The sequence below is a fragment of the Platichthys flesus genome, chromosome 10 (genome assembly GCF_949316205.1).
Source record: "Platichthys flesus chromosome 10, fPlaFle2.1, whole genome shotgun sequence".
Classification (NCBI taxonomy): Eukaryota; Metazoa; Chordata; class Actinopteri; order Pleuronectiformes; family Pleuronectidae; genus Platichthys; species Platichthys flesus.
Window position 1 is genome coordinate 8,112,896 of NC_084954.1, and position 19,725 is coordinate 8,132,620.

The 19,725-nt window shown below is 41.2% G+C and overlaps 2 protein-coding genes across 2 annotated transcripts; one reads left to right on the top strand and one right to left on the bottom strand.

Annotated features, from left to right (window-relative positions):
• The first annotated feature begins 464 nt into the window (after positions 1-464).
• On the top strand, positions 465-10,665 carry LOC133961731 (uncharacterized). Its single transcript, XM_062397044.1, has 5 exons — positions 465-511; positions 2,918-3,534; positions 6,970-7,300; positions 7,412-7,587; positions 8,230-10,665. The coding sequence occupies exons 2-5, from the start codon at positions 2,939-2,941 to the stop codon at positions 8,459-8,461; spliced, it is 1,335 nt and encodes a 444-aa protein (XP_062253028.1). The 5' UTR covers positions 465-511; positions 2,918-2,938; the 3' UTR covers positions 8,462-10,665.
• On the bottom strand, positions 10,441-19,580 carry LOC133961732 (programmed cell death protein 10). The gene is made up of 8 exons (XM_062397045.1): positions 19,430-19,580; positions 17,530-17,753; positions 16,252-16,305; positions 14,682-14,799; positions 14,412-14,538; positions 12,226-12,304; positions 12,041-12,123; positions 10,441-11,317 (listed from the first exon to the last, which is right to left on the bottom strand). Exons 2-8 carry the CDS (start codon positions 17,617-17,619, stop codon positions 11,236-11,238), a joined length of 633 nt encoding a protein of 210 aa, XP_062253029.1. The 5' UTR covers positions 17,620-17,753; positions 19,430-19,580; the 3' UTR covers positions 10,441-11,235.
• Between the last annotated feature and the right edge of the window lie 145 nt (positions 19,581-19,725).

Sequence of the window (19,725 nt, forward strand, 5' to 3'; positions counted from 1 at the left end):
ATTTTTGTCCGACAACACACAAGCCTACCTCCCTTCTAGCTGTTTGGGTTTATGGAGCCTGTGATGAACCCTTCTCAAATAACTGAGGCCAAAAATGTTCCAGACTCCTTTGCATTTTCAGGTTATGAAAAAACCTTCAGCTGTTTTTATTTACAAATTTTAAACATTGACATAATCTAACTAATCCAAGTAAGTCGACAAAGAACGTTTAGACTAATATAATATTTTCTCCTTCACAGGGATTGGTGATCAGCAATATTTTCAGAAAATATAAGTAAATAAAAACAACTACAACAGTACAAATGGATATTTATTTATTTCTGCCAGCTGAATCCTGTCCTTGGTCTCTTTTCTATTAACTGTGCCTCCCCGGAAGGAAACAGTCACACCCAGGATTGAGCAGTCATCCGGTCGGGCAGAAGCAGAAGTACGTGTATTCGGATATTAACTCACTTGCCCTGAGTGTGCTGCATCAACTGCCACTACTGGAGCTCCTGCACTTCAGCTCTGAGTGAGTATCAGTATTTATGATATTCATTTCCACTTGACTCAACTTATAATGTTCTTTTAACATGTTCATATGTATAAATATAATAGTAAAAAATATTATAGAACACTTTTCTTTAAGATAAGATAAGAAGTCCTTTATTAGTCCCGTAATGGGGACATTTGCAAGGTTACAGCAGCAGAAGATAACAAAGAAGTAGCATGCAGTACATGGGTGAAGGAATATAAAGAAATAGAAATGTACAGCAATATATAGAAAATAGTATAGTCTTGTTGTTGGGTTTGTACCCTCATGTTTAAATGCACTTAAGGTACGTTTCATAGGATAAAAGCGGCAGCTAAATGAAATGTAATGTTAAGTAACAAACACCTCACACAAAGAAAAGTTGACCCCTGAAGAAACAATGTTGTGTAATTTAATCAAGCAAGCACATCCCCCATCCATTTATTCCCGTTAGAATTACCAAGGGGCTCATGCAGGAGATCGGTTCAGTTTAGACTTTATTATTCAGTCTGAAATTTAAGTCAGTGATCTTTTCTTCTCTGTACTAGCACTGTGCAGGTGGTAAACAGAAGAGGAAAACTATTGTGCCTAGATCTTGTTTCCTTTTGCTGGGTTATCATAAGGGGCATTGTGTATCATTCCTGCTACTGATTAGAAAGTGAAAGGTCCATGTTTTGTGATATTTACAGTTAACAATTTTGTTGTGGTTATACTGTGGTCTATTAGTGTAACTAGGCAGACACAAGAGGCACTTGTTTATTATGTTGTGTACGTTCTTTGATACTTAAGTACATTTAATATGAGCTACTTTAACACTCTTACTCAAGTCATTTTCATACGGGTGACTTTTACTTTTACCAGAGTCACCTTTAGGTAAGATATCTGTAATATCTGTAGACACACTTCACATGTTGTTCATGAGAAATCAGCAACAACATTTGATTCTAATGACATCAACTGAATTTGTGAAACTTGATGATGTTCTGTTAACATGTGAGTGTTGGTCAGGGTCATTTTATATATTCACTTCCACTAACCTTTTACGATTACATTGTGCTAGACAGAAAACAAATGGAGATTGAAAGAATATTGTAGGAAATAACTTCCCTTCCTGCTTTTGGTGGCCTGAAGGATTATCAATGATTGTTTTATCTCTCCTGATAATCTTCTTCAGGATACGAAGCTGGTTCTGAACTTTACCCCAGCACAAAAAAATAAGTTTTCACTGCACTGCAGTATGCAGAGTATGTATGAGAAAATCTTTTTTATCTCTGAATAAATACACTCAATGCCTCTGCTCACACTTAGCAGTTTGTGCCGTTGACTCCTTTCCCATTCCCAGCTTAATTATGGCATTAACCCGAGTGTCACTTTTCCATCACTGCAGATAGGATTAAATCCTATGTCGCCTGCAGTCATTTGAATGGCGATTGAATCCATTCCCACTATAGACACAGGCAAGATGTTAGCAGATGCCAATGTCTTTTGACCAGTGGAAAAGGTTTTTTATAGAATGAAATGGATGAACTTTTTCTGATCAACAAAAGTGATTTCCACTATCATCAGTTGGCAGCTTCTACATTATCCTGATTTATATTTGATCATTTTACACAACAAATCTCCTGATCATCCTTCAAACGATCAATCGATTTCCTTCATAAACCCATAACTGACCATGAAATAAAACATGGGCCTTTTTGTAGAGACACAAGTACAATTTATAATTTTACCTGTTTATCTTTGTGCACTCAAATTCATTGCAAAATACCTCATCATGACTGCCCTTTTTAGGTGAATTGCAGCCAATGTAAACAGGAATTGGACAAGCTCTCTTATAGATTGCCTCTGGTGGAGGGATCATGAGCTAAATTAGATAGATGGAGCGTGCCACTCTGAGAGGGGTGGGGAGGAGTACTCCATGTGGTACTAGCCCTTTTAACAGCTAAGATTGAAAGTATTCATTAAACTGCAACTTGATTTTCGTAATTTTCCTATGTCAAGGTGTCTCATATAGGCAGTGATCATCGGGGCAACTTTTTACGTTAAAATAACCTTTTTGTATCGTTGTGCTAGCTTGAGCTCCACAAAGTTAACATCTCTATATCACCCAGCTTTTACTGAACAAGTTACAATAATAAAATATAGCACGGATGTGCATGTTAACTGAGAATAGGTCCAACTGCAAGGTTGCATCCTGGGATTTAAAGAATAAATATTGGATGATCCAAACAAAATTCCACTTTACATTTGGATTTCTTGTGTAGCCGGTGTCAGGCTCTTGATCAATGATGTTTTGGGGGTGAAGTTAATATTGTAACTAGATAAATACACTAATGCTACACGTGGGTTGGGTGTCTGATCTCACTGTGTTTGCTTCTCCTTTTGTGGTTAATTATTCTGCCGCAGGTTGGGAATCTGTCTTCTGTGATGGACGAGATAAAAGGCCTAAGACGGAAGCTCTTCCTCCTCTTCATTATTACCTTCGTCAGCATCTTAATCTTCAGCTCATCCAGGAGGAACAGATCTATCCCGAACTCACACAGAGCTACGGGCATTTGCCCCTCTCATGTCTCTGATCAGACCATCACCCCCCTCAACAACACCAAGCACCTACTGTTGTCGGCCTTCATGGACCAGAGGGTCAAAGGCTTTGATATACGCATCATTGGCCTCTTCAGGAGAGACTCCATCCAACCTCTTCACTGTCGCTTCTGCTGTGAAGGTTTCTTGTCGATCACAACTCCAGCAAAAATTGTACCACATTCAGACAACTTTGGATTTCCCTTCGTCACGACAGATGTCATGTGTCCGATTCCTGAAAACTGCAATGCGCCACATGTCACTCTTCTGACTCAGCCAGAGAGTGGGAATTTATCTAAACAGATTTGGCTCCCGATAAGCAACAGAAAGACGAACATGGACGAGAAGGAAAAGTTGCAGTTTAACTTCACAGTCTGCATCTCCAACCTGTTTGGAGACTACAACAACGTGCTTCAGTTCGCCCAGACCCTGGAGATGTACAGGTCAGTGCAGCAGCAACGCCACAAAAATCTCAGTCACCTTTTCTCTGATATACTTTACAGTAATTTCAGAAAACGAAAAGGAAAAATGGTAGACATTTTCCAGAGTTTTCCTTTTCATGTTGGAGGAATGCAGCAGGTGATTGTTTGGACACGTTCACAGCGACAGGGAACCCAACGATTCATTCCTGTTCCCTCTGGAAGATTTATTGTGATTCCTTTACTTTTTCAGCAGTAGCTCCAATATAAAGTCAAAGTATTAATTTGTCCAATACTTTGGTTTAGCCAACATGTTACATGATCACAACAGTGGACATCGTTAATGGCAAACATTTGGTAAATATCAGCACTCTAGAATCACCATTGACCAGATGAATGCTTACAATAGCAATTTGCCCAAAGGTGCATATTATGTCTAAGCACAAAGTCAAAGTCAGTCAAAGTCAAAGTCAAAGTCAAAGTTTATTGTCACATGTGCCAATGACAGCATCATCGCTGTAATATAATAAAATAATATGAATATATGTATAAATATAACATAGTCAAGTCAAAGTCAAATGAAGTAGCAGTTTACACGGTGAAGGACTGGGTAATATTAAATTAAATTAAATAATATGAATATAGGAATATATCCAAATGTTGATTGTTCAGAAGCCTGATGGCCTGGGGGTAGAAGCTGTTTGTGAGTCTGGTAGTCCGTGCTCGGATGCTCCGTTAACGTCTGCCAGACGGCAACAGTGTGAGAAGTCCACACCTGGATGGCTATGGTCCTTGAAGATCTTCCATGCTTTTCTCAGACATCTTGTGTTGTAGATGAGATGCACGGAAGGGAGATGGCAGCCGATGATGCGCTCCGCTGTCTTCACCACCCTCTGCAGGGCCTTTCGATCAGCAGCGGAGCAGCTACCAAACCAGGCAGTAGTGCAGCTTGAGAGGATGCTCTCAATGATGCACCTGTAGAAGTTTGTTAATGTTTTTGCAGCCATGCCAAACTTCTTGAGTCTCCTCAGGAAGTATAAACGCTTTCGTGAAGTTTTCACCACAGAGTCCGCTTGTTTGGACCAGGTCAGGTCATCCGTGATGAACACACCGAGGAACTTGAATTCGGAGACTCTCTCCACTACAGCTCCATCAATGTGTAACAGGCCGTGACCCCCCCTCTGCAGCTTCCTGAAGTCCACGATCATCTCCTTGGTCTTGCAAACGTTGAGAGACAGGTTGTTCTTTTGGCACCATGTCTCCAAGCCTCTGACCTCATCTCTGTAGGCGGTCTCGTCATTGTTGGAGATGAGACCCAGGATGGTGGTGTCGTCTGCAAACTTAAGGATGATGTTTGAACCGTGTGTTGCCACACAGTCCTGTGTGTACAGGGAGTACAGAAGGGGACTGAGCACGCAGCCTTGAGGGGCCCCGGTGCTCAGGGTCAGTGAGGAGGAGGTGTTGTTACCGATTATCACCACCTGGGGTCTGCTTGTCAGGAAGTCCAAGATCCAGTTACACAGGGGGGTTTTAAGACCCAGGCTCCTGAGCTTGGGGACAAGTTTGGCAGGCACAATTGTGTTGAACGCGGAGCTGTAGTCCACGAACAGCATCCTCACATATGTGTTGGCCTTTTCCAGGTGGGAGAGGGTGGTGTGTGTTGTCAGGGCGATGGCATCGTCGGTCGATCGGTTGGGGCGGTATGCAAACTGGAAGGGGTCAAGGGTGTCAGGAAGGGTGGAGCATATGTGGGTTTTGACCAGCCGCTCGAAGCACTTCATGATGGTGGAGGTCAGTGCTACAGGGCGGTAGTCGTTTAAGCAGGTGATAGTTGATTTCTTAGGTATGGGGATGATGGTGGCCTGCTTGAAGCAGGACTGTTGACAATTGTAGGGAGAGGTTGAAGGGAGAGGTTGAATATGGAGGTGAAGACCTCCGCTAGCTGGTCGGCACACCCCCTGAGGACGCAGCCTGGAACTCCATCTGGCCCAGATGACTTTCGAGGCTTCACTCTTCGAAGCTCTCGCCTCACGTCAGCCACGTTCAGGGACAGAGTCATTGTCTAGGTCCTCAGCCAGTCTCGCAGATGGAAGGATGTTGGCTGCCTCAAACCGTGTGTAGAAGGTGTTGAGGTCATCAGGTAGGGAGGCAGCATGCTGATCATCACTGCTACTTCTCCCTTTATAGCCAGTGATGTGTCGCAGGCCACCCCACAAGCGACGGGGATCAGAGCTGAGGTAGTTGGATTCCAGCTTGTCCCTGAAGTCTCTTTTACCATCTCTGATGGCTCTCCGCAGGTTATATCTGGACTTCCTCAACGCTTCCGGGTCACCAGATTTATGGGCAGAGGACCATGCTCTGAGCTTAGCAGGGACATTGCCATTTACCCAGGGCTTTTGGTTTGGGAAAGTCCTGACACTGACCCTAGGGACAACATCATCTATGCATTTGGAGATATATGAAGAGACAGTATCTGTTTATTCGTTAATGTCCCCATCAGCTGCAACACAGAACATCTGCCAATCTGTTGTTTCAAAGCAGTCCTGGAGAGTGCTATGGATTCAGCACTCTAGCGGTGAACTGCCCGAAAAACCATTTTTTCCTGTTTTAGCCGTTGTCTGTAGGTTGGAACTAGCATAATGGAAACGTGATCCGACTTCCCGAAAGCGGGGCGGGGGAGGGGTTTGTAGCTGTTCCGAATTTGCGAGTAACAATGGTCAAGAGTCTGATCACCCCGAGTGGGAAAGTTAATATGCTGATGATATTTAGGCAGAACTTTTCTCATATCAGCCCTATTAAAGTCACCAACAACAATAGAGACTGCCTCAGGGTGTGCATCCTAAAGTCCATTAATAACTCCGTACAGATCGTCTAACGCGCACGTTTTATCTGCCTGCGGTGGAATATAAACAGCTGTGATGATGACGGAGCTGAATTCACGGGAAAGGCAAAAGGGGAGCACTTTTATCGTTAGCAGCTCCAGGTCTGGTGAACAGCGTGTAGAAAGCACAACAACATCTGAGCCACAGCGAGAGTGAATCATAAAGCTCACCCTGCCACAACCTTGCAGAGGGATAGCATCATATCATATCTTGATAAGTGTTATCATCGGACTCTGCTGCAGCGAACTTTATAGAGAGCTTCATAGCACATTTTGGTTCATCAGCCTCCAGTGTTACTTTAAAGATCTTAAGATCTATTCTGCTACCTGCCGTGTACCAAACAAGTCATGATCAAAGTTAGTCCCATCAACTAACACAGCGGAAGCTAAGTTTATGACCTATTCTGCACCCAGCCACCAGGGGACGGCAAAGAAGTTTTAGCTTCACTTTTCCTGACAAGTCTTCCAATATATAGAGTTGATGGGAAACCAACACTTGCCTGGCGACAACAATCTTAATGTGTTTTTGTAATATGTGTAAACTAATGATTTAACCTTCGCATCTCTTTTTCCCCCAGGCTGTTGGGTGTGGGCAGAGTGGTGATCTATAAAACAAGCTGTGGCCCAGAGCTCGATCGTCTGTTGCAGATCTACAGCCAGGACGGCTTCCTGGAGATAGTTCCTTGGCCCATCCACCAACATCTGAATCCATCTAAAGGTTGGCTCTTCTCAGAGCACGGAGGGGACGTGCACTACTTTGGCCAGTTAGCCACGCTCAATGAGTGCATTTACAGATCCATGGAGCGCTCACGCTACGTCTTGCTGAACGACATCGATGAGATTATAATGCCTTACCAACACGACAACCTGATGTCTATGATGAACATGCTCCAAGAGCAGCATCCAAATGTAGGACATTTATGATAGTGTGTATTTGAAAATATTATTTATAAGATCAATCTGTTTATCTTGATGCTTATATTTGTCTTTCCATCTTCCACGCTGGGCCATATTCTGTAGATAGGGGTTTTCTTCATCAAGAACCATATTTTTCCCAAAAAACACTTTGAGCCAAGTGGGAGGTTTCACCTACCGCAATGGAACGGGCTGCCAGGAGTCAATATTCTGGAGCACATCTACAGGGAGGAACCCAGCATAAATGTATACCATCCGCACAAGATGATACTTCAGCCAAGGTATGTGGATTTCTCTGTTAATTTTAAAGTCTTAAAATTGAATTGAATACTACTTGAATAGCTTTTATTTGTATTCATTTGTTTTTTGCAGTATTTAATGTACTAAAAGGTGTAATGTTAATTTACTTAATAACTTCTTATCTCGTGATTTCAGCAGACATTCAATCTAGGGTACAGCTCAACATACATTTTATGGGGCACCAACTGTCTAGCATGTGAGCCCATCGTCTAATCATGTCTTGCAGAAGTTGATCCTGATATCATCTTTTCATGGGACCATTGGCTCTAGTCTGGTTTAACTGTGTTTGTGCTTTGTTTGAAGAACTCAGCTGACTAACACCCTAACCCCACATTTAGAATGCAGCCTATAATTCACACCTTTTCAAACAATAAGTTCCAGAATCAGAACAATACATTCACACACACCTCTCTGCTTGTTTTGGGATCAGGAGGTAACCCACACAGAGACAATCATTTCTGCGGAAAGCTTTTTACAGATAAATTTACAAAGACAACTTGTCTCAGAAGTCCGTTTTTTGACCATATTTCGACCATAATGGAGACCCTAAAAAGAAATGACATCACTGGGAGTGTATTATGAACAAATATTTGTTACCAAGTGAGGTCTCTGTGCAAACACAGGTTGGTGGAGCAGACGTCAGTGCACGAGGTCATCAAACATATGGGAAATCACTTCCAGGTTCCACAAGAGATCTGTCGGATCATTCACGTCCGTGTGGCTCTTCAGCGGGCGCTGACGCTGGAGCAGCTCAATGTGGACAAACGACTGTGGGACTTCCATGAAAAACTGGTTCCCAACGTGGACAAGGCGCTGAAAAGAGCGGGACTGCTGAACTCAGGGGGGCAGGGCTGATGGACGGGACTGCACGGACAGGACAACTCTGAATTGAATGCAGGTCAAGGGGTCAATGATAGTCCGGAGAGCTGCAGAGGTGCTGGGTGATGATAAATGGGACTTATTGGTTTATTTACATTTTATTTAGTTATAGATTGCATCCAGCTCAGGTCATTTTCTGCACTGTCCCTCATCACATCGACTATAATTACAGTAAATGACGAAAATCCGTCATTAGATTTCCTTGAGATAGGTGGTAACAGGTTGAGCTTCTGATGTAAAAATGCAAAATGTGAGAGAAATCAAAATGTCCAATACACCTGAGGGTATATTCTTATGTTGTTTTTTTTTATGCAAAATGCATCACATATTCTCTTTTGTGGCCAAGTTGGAACTGCACGCAGGCCAGTCCAGCACCCCCACCCTCTTCTTCTGCAGCCATGCTTTTTTTATGTGTGCAGAATGTGGTTTTTCATTATCTTGTTGCAATATGCATAAGTGTCTCTGGAAAAGATGTCGTCTTGAAGGCGACAGATGCTGCTCCAAAATCTCGATGTACTTTTCGTTATTAATGGTGCCATCACAGAATTGTAAGTTACCTTTAACAAGGGCACTGACACAAGCCCATACCAGGACAGACGCTGGTTTTAGAACTTGTTGCTGGTAACAGTCTGGATGGTCCTTTACATCTTTGATCTGAAGTACACAGCGTCCACTTCTTCCAAAAAAGACCTGAAATACTAACTCGTCAGATCAAAACACACGTTTCCACAGTGCTGGATCCAAGTCGACGGCGCTTCTGGACACAGTTAACATAAGGCTTCCTTTTGGCATGGTGAAGTTTTAACTGGCATTTGTGAATGTAACTTCTTATTGTAGTGCCTGTTAAAGGTTGGCCAAAGTAATCCTGAGCCCATGTGGTTATATTGCTTTTAGATAAATGACGGTTCTGAAGGCAGTGTCGTCTGAGGGATCGGAGAGCACGGTCAGTTAGCTTAGTCTTGAGCCCTAGCTCTTTATGCACTGAAATTCCTCCAGATTCCTTGAATCTTTTAATGATGTAATGCACTGCAGAGGATGGAATATCCAAATCCCTTCCTTTCCTTCTTTGAGGAACACTGTTTTTAAACATTCTCACACATTTCTTGGCAAACTGGCGATCCACGGCCCATCTATGCTCCTAAAGACCTTTCCTGCATACTGCTTTTCTACCGATTCATGATAACAAATCAACCTGTTAACATTGCCTATTTCAAATCACTTTTTTTTATCCATTTTTAATCATTCTAGCTTATTACGAGCCTCTAAATTGAAATATTTCATGTAGGTAAATAGGCACCAGGTTTTTAACAGGGAGAATTCAGTCCAATGTGAATCCAGTGTTACATCATTGACTGTATATAAAGACTGACGACATAGCTTTTCCCCCCCACCTTGTGACTGGCTGCAGTATAGGTCTTAAATAGCTCCTTGTTGCTCATGGACCAAATCAAATCAGAAAGTGAAAGTACACTCAAGGATGTTTTTTGTCATTTTTTGAAAGTTCTTACCACACTGATGTATGCTGAAGTATTTAATTTACCATTATTTACCATTGTTTCAACTTGTAATGATGCTTTAATAATTGGGTGAAAAAGTCACGATTGACAGCAGCGAATCCAGCTCAATATGTGCAAGATGGGGGTGCTCGTTTCTGAGATTTTTGGGCCTGATTTCTGGGAAGTGGGAGTGGAGACATGATATCCAACTTTATATACTGTGTGTTATACAAGTGCAAGGCTGATTCAGTTGCAAGTTTAAAGTTACACCTTGTTTACACTAATGCAGAACAACACATTAGCCTAACAGAAACTCCTTCATAATAAAGTTTTCTTTCTTCGTTATTTCAGCCAAAGGAGACATAAGTAAAGAAAAAAAATAAAAATAACCCTCAAATTAAACTCCTTTCCATTACCATGAACAAAGAAGCCACCGCATACATATTGGACTCGGACACATTTAAAAAAGCATCATCATTTGGAAACTATTTATTGAACATTTGCAACCAGATATCAGTTAAATACAGAACTTTCATTTCTCTCTCTACATCCCCCAACAGCAGGGACTGGCTACACTTCATTACACTCTGAGAGGAGGGAATGTTACAGGACTTGGTAAGGCGCACACTGTGCTGGAAGTCATTTGGCTTTCTGTCTTCTGATAATAAAGAGAAATGAAATCTGGGTCTGCCTCCTAAATGTCCCGCACTGTTTCCTCTCCTCTCCTTGCAGCTTTTTCACCTGCGGTCAGGTGCTTTTGTCAATCCTGCGCATACAGACCATGGCGAAAGACACAAATGGGAGGCGAGAAGAGAAAACCAGTGTAGACGGCTGAGACGGGCCCCGTACTGAATGCGGTGTAGCCATGTCTGAAAAGCTAAAAGTAAAATGATCAACATGAATATATTAGAAAAATGGCAATTAGTCTTTAATAAACACCTCGCCTACTCCCAACCAAAGACCAGGGTTATAAATTAAAACTGTCCAAATAAAATCAATCAATCAACCAAGACTTTGGGCCCATTCAGTTCCAAATCAAGACTGGAAAATCCTCATTGAAAAAACAAATGGCACTTTTCAGTCTCTTGAACTGGAATCTAGAATCTCGACTCCAACGGAATCGACCCCCCAACCCTAAAATCAACTCTTTCTAATTTACATATATGGGTCAGGCGCTCTTCAAGCTTCCACCATTCTAGCAGTTGCTCCCCACAGGACACAGGGGCGGGGGGGGGACTCTGTGGTCTCCGAGGGCTAGGCAACGGGTTTGAAGGTCTGCAGTATGAGGTTGGTTTGGTGGATGAGCCGGTTTGCACTGATGAAGACATTTATCGCCCTAGGAAACGAGGAAGAACGTCAACTTGAGAAAACAGAACAGATAAAGGACTGAACAGTGTCTAAACAACTGGTGAAGTATTGCTGGGGAAACAGTATGAATGGGGCCGTTTCTACCAGGACATTGAAAGACTAATAAGTGACCAGCGGAGTCACTTCAGGCAAACAGTCCTGCCCTCAAGTGCTCTCTTGGTCAGTTAATGTCTAACCAGCAAAAGTTATATACAGCATGTCCTTATGAAGCTTATCATGTTGGGTTGTTATTGACACCGTGATGACCTGTCAAGGACATTTATCATATCAACCCAGGTGACGACATGACAGCCTGCCGAGAGTGAAGACCAAATCCTCTTGATCGCCCCCCAGTGGCTGGCTGTAATGAAGGTCAGAAACCATCTCCACCATGTCAGTTGATAAAAATGAAGCCACAGCCAGCAGCAGCTCAGCTTGGCACGAAATTTTGAAACCCGAGGAAAATATTTACCTTAGTACCTTTTTAAAAGTCACCTATCAAACCTAACCGCACTTATAACACTTCCTAATTAACACATAGTATCTCGTATGTTTGAACACTGTAAAAAACAAATAGCCCTAAGTATGACTTTGTTTTGGCCCCAGCATCCAATAATGTTATTGTCATTGTAAAGTTGCTGGGCATAATTAAACACAATAATTACAGTGCAAATATAAGTTGAGTCAAACACAGTCTCCCGGTTACACTTACTTTCCGTCTTTGAAGTATGTTTTGAGGGTGTCGCTGAAACTTTTGGAGTATTTCACAAACTCCTTTTTCTGGTGTTCCAGGGCCTTAAGCAGAAAGAAAAGACACAGAAATGTCATTGTGAAACAAGGAGCAGTTTTTTTCACTGTATACGGGTGTGTATTTGTGTGTCTGCGTGTGTCACTCACTCTGCGATTCTGGTACTGATACTTCTTAATGACATTGTTGACTGTGTCCAGGAGCTCTTTTATGGCGCTGGCTATGTCTCTGACAGATAAAAAAAAGGCAATAACAGTGAGAATGCGGCAAGGTCAACAAGACTTGTCACAGTAAGTGACGTCTGTAGAGAACAGTTAACAATTGTATTATTTGCACCTCCCTCTTTCTCATGAAAGATTTTCCAAATGTGTATTGACCTCATTTTTTTGTTTCCTTCACTTCCTGTTTTGTTACTGCAGCTCACTGTTGCCAAAAACCTCAAACATAGCGGTTCTACAAGAATAATCTTTGGTAGAATGCTACCAAAGATTATGTCAAGACCCTTCTGCTACATTAACACTCTGTAGCAGCAGGGTATTGACATTTTTATGGTGGGAAAATAAAGAGCAGCAATGCTCGCCAGAAACATGAAGAATGATTCACTACACTAGCTGCTATTTGTTGGGTTAGTGGCTTACGTGCATTTTAAAGCTAAAAGTTGCAGGGAAGAAAGGATTTGTGGCTTGTCAGACTTGTCAGACTTAATCAGTCTCTATTTTCATCTTTCACTTATCGTTTTATCTATTTCAGGATGAAGAAAGGGTCTGATCATTCTCTCCAAACGAAAGATTATCTTCTTTTCTCAGCTTTACACCATTGTAAAAACTAAACACCTTTGGATTTTTCTGATGGAACAAACTGAGACATCTGAAGACATTACATTGAATTCTTTGGGAAACGTGTGATGATCACAATCAGCTTATATGGAATAATGATGGAAAGCTGGGTACATGTTATATGAAATGGTATGAAAATGAAGAGGCTTATGTGTACCATATAAAAATAAGTACATCTATGAGATTAATATGCAATTCCTGTGTAGTATAATATTCAATATTTGGATAATAGTGTTATTGAATCAAAATGAGTCTCCAGTGTGTGTGCGTATGTGTGTGTTTGTAGCTCAGTGCTGACACACATGAAATACAATGCTGTTAGTTATTTTAAGCACAGCCTGTGCACTATACAAAACATCTGTATTTAAGTTATGTGTACATTACAGATATTTATTGGTGATTAATTGTCGAGCCAGGCCATATGGATTTTTGCACATATTGACAACTCTAAAGTACAGATTTGTCTGTGAAAGACTTATAACGGTCAATTTTTGACAATATATTAGTCGGGCTCTAATAAGTTCTCTAATCTCTAACAGTACACACTTGTGTTTTAAATAGAGCCGTGAAAAAAAACGCGTTAACGCGTTATGATTAAATTATAGGATTAATTCTTTATTTGAACGCATGCGCAGAAGGACCTTCCAATATACCCACAATTCCGCCTACTCTGCACTAGTCGCCGTTCTAATGCAATCAGACGGCAGCGGCCATTCAAACAAACTGTCCGGGAAGATCGGGTTGAAAAAAATTAAGATCGAACATTCAACTAAACCAATGTGCTATGTACACTCTGTGGGAAGACGTTATCGTTTCACAGTAGTAATACCAGCCTAAAGTACCACCGCAACGCGAAGCATGCGTCGGTTGGCGAGGGGCGTTCAAGTGGAATGCGCCAAACCAGACTCACTCGCAGGACACGTTGGGCAAAAGAAGCGGTCAGCTTTACTGTCAGAGAATGTGAACAAGTTAGTTTGCCTCACCAACTGGCTAAATAACGACTAGCTAAGAGGACCTTGAGAGGCATTAGACGGTGTCATGGTGTGGTTAATGGTTGTTTGCCAAAAAATATAAAAAAATGTCAACCATCCTATAAAAAGAATGGCTAAGAAGCTCAAATAATTTCTGTTTGATTTAAAAAGAAAAGAAAAAAAATTTATTCAACCATACAATGGCTAAGAAGCCCAAATTCTGTTTAGGATGAAGATTATATTAATGTTCCATATGGAAGAGCAAAGACAACTGCTAAAGAACTGCTGAGTTGCAGCACCGTTTTTTTTATTTATGAATATAAAAAGAAAACATGTTAAATGTATATATCCGTCTTTTGTCATAAAATGTTTGTTTTCACAAAAATATACATAGAAAATCGGTAATGTGATTAATCTTGATTAATCCATAGAAACCTGTGATTAATTTGATTAAAAATGTTAATCATTTTACAGCCCTAGTTTTAAATATGGCATGACGTGCTTGTCTGTGGACGTGCTCAGACTCACTTGATAGTCTGTAGGAAGCGTACTCTGTCATTGATCTCATCTGGGATTTTGCTGAGAATGTGTTTCAGAGCTCTGGCCTTCTCATTTAGATCCTGGAACTCCTGCTCAGGCCGGTCAATCATGAAATCTGCAGGAAAAATGGGTTTGCAGATTATTACCAGGAGACTCGATCATGTAGGTGAGTAAGCAGATGCACACAAAAAAACAGATGGCTGCGGAGACAGGATAGGCTGTATCTGAGAACATCTTTCTCTTAAACAAGATATTTACCTTCCACATCATCGGCTGCCATGCGCAGTAGCGATTCAGTGAAGTTGATTTGGACATTCTTTTTCTCCAAGATCTTCATTATGATGTCCTGAGTCAAACCAGGGTTCTCCCTCTCCGCCTGACAAAAGACGAGATCACAGGAAGTGAGAGGGAAATCAGGGGCAGCACAAGCCAGAGGAGGCTTGGGGGCAATGAGAGAACGATGTCAGAAGTTCACTGAACGTCAGAAGTCCTCTATGGGCAGTTCAGGTGGACACACAAAAAAAGCTTTACTCCTGAATAATTGAAACTTGGAGCATCAGGGCCGCAGAGACACCAATCAATGAGTGAACAAAAGACCCACAAATGCCATTGTAAAACAGCTGTAAGTTGATCACATCTCACCCAACGGTAAACGCTGCCACTCATCAGCAGCGGAACAGAGGTGATGTGTGTCCACTGTGTGTCTATTGTTCCTGTGCATCATGGCAATGAAAGCATATATGTTATATGATGTCAACCATAAGGCATCACTTGTAAAATCACAACTGATAAAGGGTAAGACTTAAATAAACATTTTATGACTTTGTTTGATCATTGTTTTTAGTCACGAAACAGATTCATTTTCTAATAAGCAAATAAAAAACCTCTGCATTGTTTTTTCCCACCTGAGCAGGGTAAACACATTAAAGAGAGGTAGCAGTAATGATAAAGGGGCTCCTTCGTGAGAGACCTGGAGTGGCAGCAGACAAAACTCTGCCCTCTCCTCCGGGCTTGAAACCAGCTGAGCCCTCACTTGTAAAGAAATAAATAAAAGTTACGTCTCTTCTGTGATCCCTCCCTCATCTGCTTCATGTTTCTGAAGACCATTAAAATCTCATACATTTTTTCATCACCTTCATGCACATCAAGGAAGTGATCTAAATATTGTTTTTTGCAACCTGGATTTTATTATTTTATTTTCTTAGCCTTCAATCACTCTTTTCAGTTATAACAGGAATGTTCTCAAAGCAAATGCTGCTAAAAAATGATGAAACTCAGTTTCTAGTTGGCAACAAACACATTGATAACATGTGTTACCAGATAATTAAACCCTTTTTCTTTGAAAGGTAAAAATCAACAAGTAAGTGCATAATTTACGTCCCTATAATAATTAAAGGTGAACCAGGATGTTGAACTGAACCTGTGGTGGAAGGTTTAGAACGAACACTCTGGGTTGAGATTTCACAGCTCGTCTTTGTTTAAAATTTCAAATATGGACGAGTCTCATTAGTTTCGATAAGCTCTCTGGTCATCTGTCTCTCCAAGTTTGTGGCAGAATCCAAAGGAAAATGAATCAGCAAATAATCTGATCATTAATTAATCAATCAGTTTAGTTCATTCAGCAAACATTAAAAAGATAATCTGAAGCGTTCACAGCTAGAGTGGCCTCAAAGAGGGACTTTAACTGATGGTAGAACATAACTGAAATAGATATATTCAGGGAACTGGAACGCAACCTAAGTATGTTATTATAAGACGTGATGCCAGTCAGGGAAGTTGTGATATTTCAGGTGTTGTCTTGGGTCATCTGATCCATGCATAGTCTTACCTTAATGAAGGCTGCTCTGAGCGTCTGAGCTGCTGACAGGTTGATCCTCTCCAGCTGATGGAGACAAAGGGAAGAACACGGAACTTTACTGAACAAGTCTGGTAATAACATCTGGGTGCAAAGTTACACTTTAATGCTCAGACAAAAGAGAGACACAAAACAGGATTAATGCTGACGTAACAAAGTCAACAACACAAAGGCGATTGTAGGAAAAAATAACTGTGTCACTATATTATTGTTTATGGAGAGTAATGGGAATCACATTGTATGACAATTTTGCTGCAACTATAATAGATGTCAAATACATTTTAACTACAGGGTTTAATGTGTATAAGCATTCTTCTATATCCTAATTGTTATATTCTATTTATAACCATTCCATACCATTTTTATAATCTCTATATTGTATACCACACCAGCCTATATACTTAGAACAGTCTATATATGCCAGTATATGTGTACATTTTAAATTTCTCATATATAAAATGCACAAACACAGTATACATGCTCGAGCAATGCTCTTGCATACCACTGCATTTCACTCAAGTACATTTCTCTTCAAATAATATTTCCTTCTGTAGTGGGAGGTGTATATTTTGTACATATTGTACATCTTGTCTACCTCAGTCTAACCATCTGTTGCTGTTTCAAGTTCATTTCTCAGGCGTGGAACCAATTAAGTTTATCTTATCTCTTCTAACCTTATCTTATTTGAATCTTTTATGAAATCTTTAATAAAATGTAGCCTATCATGACTATGTAGCACGTGTACAGGAGCAGGGAGTTAAATGTAGAAACACAGGGCTGGAAGCAGAAGCGCGCAAGTCGCAGAAAATCAGTGACAGAGGTCAAGGCTGAACTACGGAGCCAACACATTAATAAAATAAATTAAAACAAACTTCAATTGTAAGTACAGTAATTAATAGTAGATAGAATAGTATATTTATGTTTCTCTGTGTTTTGAAGCATGACTCAACAATGCATAAATGTTACCTGCTTATTGAGTGACACAAACTAACAACACAACTTCCTTAAGAGTGTCTCAATTAATACTATATTGCTATGGAGTGACCTCAGTTTTCCCCTTTTTTGTCCAAGTAACACAAAGGAATTAGTGATGATGAAAAAAAACACACAACAATCTTCCACTGGTGATACAAAGGTGAAACTAATCCTCTAAGAATGAATGGTATTTAACACAATACTGACCAAGCAGTCAAGAATGCTTCAGCAAACTATTTGTGAAGGCCAACTTCTGTCAGCACTGGATGTTTTTACCTCGTTGAAAACTGGGTACATCACGGCGTACAGCGTCATGGATACCATGGAGTTTGTCTCCGCTTCATTCTTCATCTCCTCCATTGTCATCCTCCAGGGAGGAGCAGCTCTTGGACAAACTGTCAGCAGGAAAGTGCAGCTCACACACACTCACACATACACTCACCCCCACACACACACACACTCACACTCTGGAAACCACAAAGCTCCAGAGCGTCAAGAGCCTGAAAAAAAGGAAACAGAGAAAGACTATTGATATTTTATTTTTAAAACACAGAGTATCTACATACACTATATTGCCTTATTGGTGCTTATCCTGACATGATGAAGTCGTTAAAGTGCCGGCTATGATCACACATCCAAATCAAATACCTTTTTACTGGTCAGTGTCTATAAATATGTTGTGAGTAAGCTATTTATTGAATTCATTCAGCCACTGTGGCTTGTAACTGGTGGTACATCCCTCCATCGGTATTGTTATGAGACCTTTGCCATACATAAAAATGATTCCACTCAGTTCAGACAGGCAATAAGAGATTAAATATAGGAAAGCAACTGTATCAGAGCAGCAACGGGTATCAGCACATGTATAACATTTTACAGATAAAACAACGAGTCAACACTCGCTGATGGACAAACTATGATATTGACTGTATCTACATAATCTCAAATATCGGTACAGAATTTTCTTTTAATGTTGCATGCAAATGGTTTTCGTCACATATTAATTTACAGATCCCCCCCCCCCCCCCCCCGATTTTGTCTACAAAATTAAGGTAAACAGAGAAAAATTCCTCTTTTAATTTCCTGCATTCAAATGTCTCAGTTTGTTAGTCCAAAAACCTGCCATCCTTATGTTCCAGTCTAGAAACTAAAGGTCGGAGAAAGATTAAATCAAAATTTCATATCAGTCAACTTTGACAATTATCAGAATTTGAAGTTTGAAGAGTTTGAATTGTGATTCTATGGGCAGAGAATGAAAAACATTTTTTTTGATTGATTTTGAACCTTTATTATATAGCTACTGATGAAAAACAATATTGTGATAATTATTGATATTGCTTTGTTGCCCAACCTTTAAGAAATATATATTTTTAACAGTGCATTATTACAATAGTGGCAGACAGTCATCTATTGATCAACTTATGGTTCTATCTTTGCAACCAGCAGGATGAGGGGACATGTTGAGCCTGGAGGAGGGAGCGGCACTTCCACTGTTACAGATAAATCACCAGGCAACTGACAGCAAGACCAAAGAGCAACTTCAACATTCATCAAACCGTTTGAGCATCAAGAAAACAAGGAACACAACAACAAACAGTGGCTCGATGGCTGTTTCCAAGATGTTACATTGTACTGACAGAGTCTGGGGGACGTGACTGGGAAAGTAACGTTTAGCACAGTTGCTAGCTTACTTAAAGGTTAGCACTCCGGCTAGTTGTGTACGTGTGTCATTAAGAGTTGAAATAGTGTCAGAGATGAACGATAACATCACAGTTTGTGAGCTACAGTGTCAGACACGGCGGCTGCCTGACTGGAAGGCTACACCAGGCAGCTACTCGGCTAGCTGGGCATAGCTACCGTGCAGCTCATGTGAGGCTAACTGAACTCTGCCCTGTTAATCCGGATTCACACACTATTCAAATCCAGCGTGGGGACGACAATCGAGTGTGAATGGTGTCCAACGAAGCTCGATCTGACCGTTCAAGATCCACAGCTGAGGCCTGTGGCCGAGCAGGTCGAGGGTAGCGAAGTGCTAGCAGGGAACAGCGTAGCCTACGTGCTAGCTGCCGCAAATCGTACATTTGCACTTTGACGGTGATCTGCGGCGCGTCAACGAACCGCTTCGGGTCACATGTGCGAGTCGGTGCACGCATGTCAGATGTGGACTCATATCTACCTGTGGCCTGACTTCTTAATCGGGCTGGTTCCGCCGTCGGTCGCCTTTTAGCTGCCGTGTTTTTCTTTACAACTTAAGGCGGAAGTTTTTCAGGACTGGCCTCAGCGACATCTTCCGGACCGTTGCTACGTGAACACACGCCCTCCAATCAGAGGGCGGGCGGATGCGTGGAGCGACCGTGACGTCACACGTGCTATCTGCGTGTTTTATCAAAGTCTCTGTTCTCGTCGCGTTTTTAGTGGATTTTAGGACGTTTTTAATATAGATTGTTTTGGGAAGTATAATGTGTAACCCTG

Excerpts from the sequence above, each read along its gene's own strand:
- LOC133961731 (XM_062397044.1), top strand. The coding sequence starts at position 2,939 with ATGGACGAGATAAAAGGCCTAAGACGGAAGCTCTTCCTCCTCTTCATT. Across the intron at positions 3,535-6,969 it reads CAGACCCTGGAGATGTACAG|GCTGTTGGGTGTGGGCAGAG; the intron begins GTCAGTGCAGCA and ends TTTTTCCCCCAG. Across the intron at positions 7,588-8,229 it reads AAGATGATACTTCAGCCAAG|GTTGGTGGAGCAGACGTCAG; the intron begins GTATGTGGATTT and ends GTGCAAACACAG.
- LOC133961732 (XM_062397045.1), bottom strand. The coding sequence starts at position 17,619 with ATGACAATGGAGGAGATGAAGAATGAAGCGGAGACAAACTCCATGGTA. Across the intron at positions 14,800-16,251 it reads TCAGAGCAGCCTTCATTAAG|GCGGAGAGGGAGAACCCTGG; the intron begins GTAAGACTATGC and ends GTCTTTTGTCAG. Across the intron at positions 11,318-12,040 it reads ACATACTTCAAAGACGGAAA|GGCGATAAATGTCTTCATCA; the intron begins GTAAGTGTAACC and ends CTCGTTTCCTAG.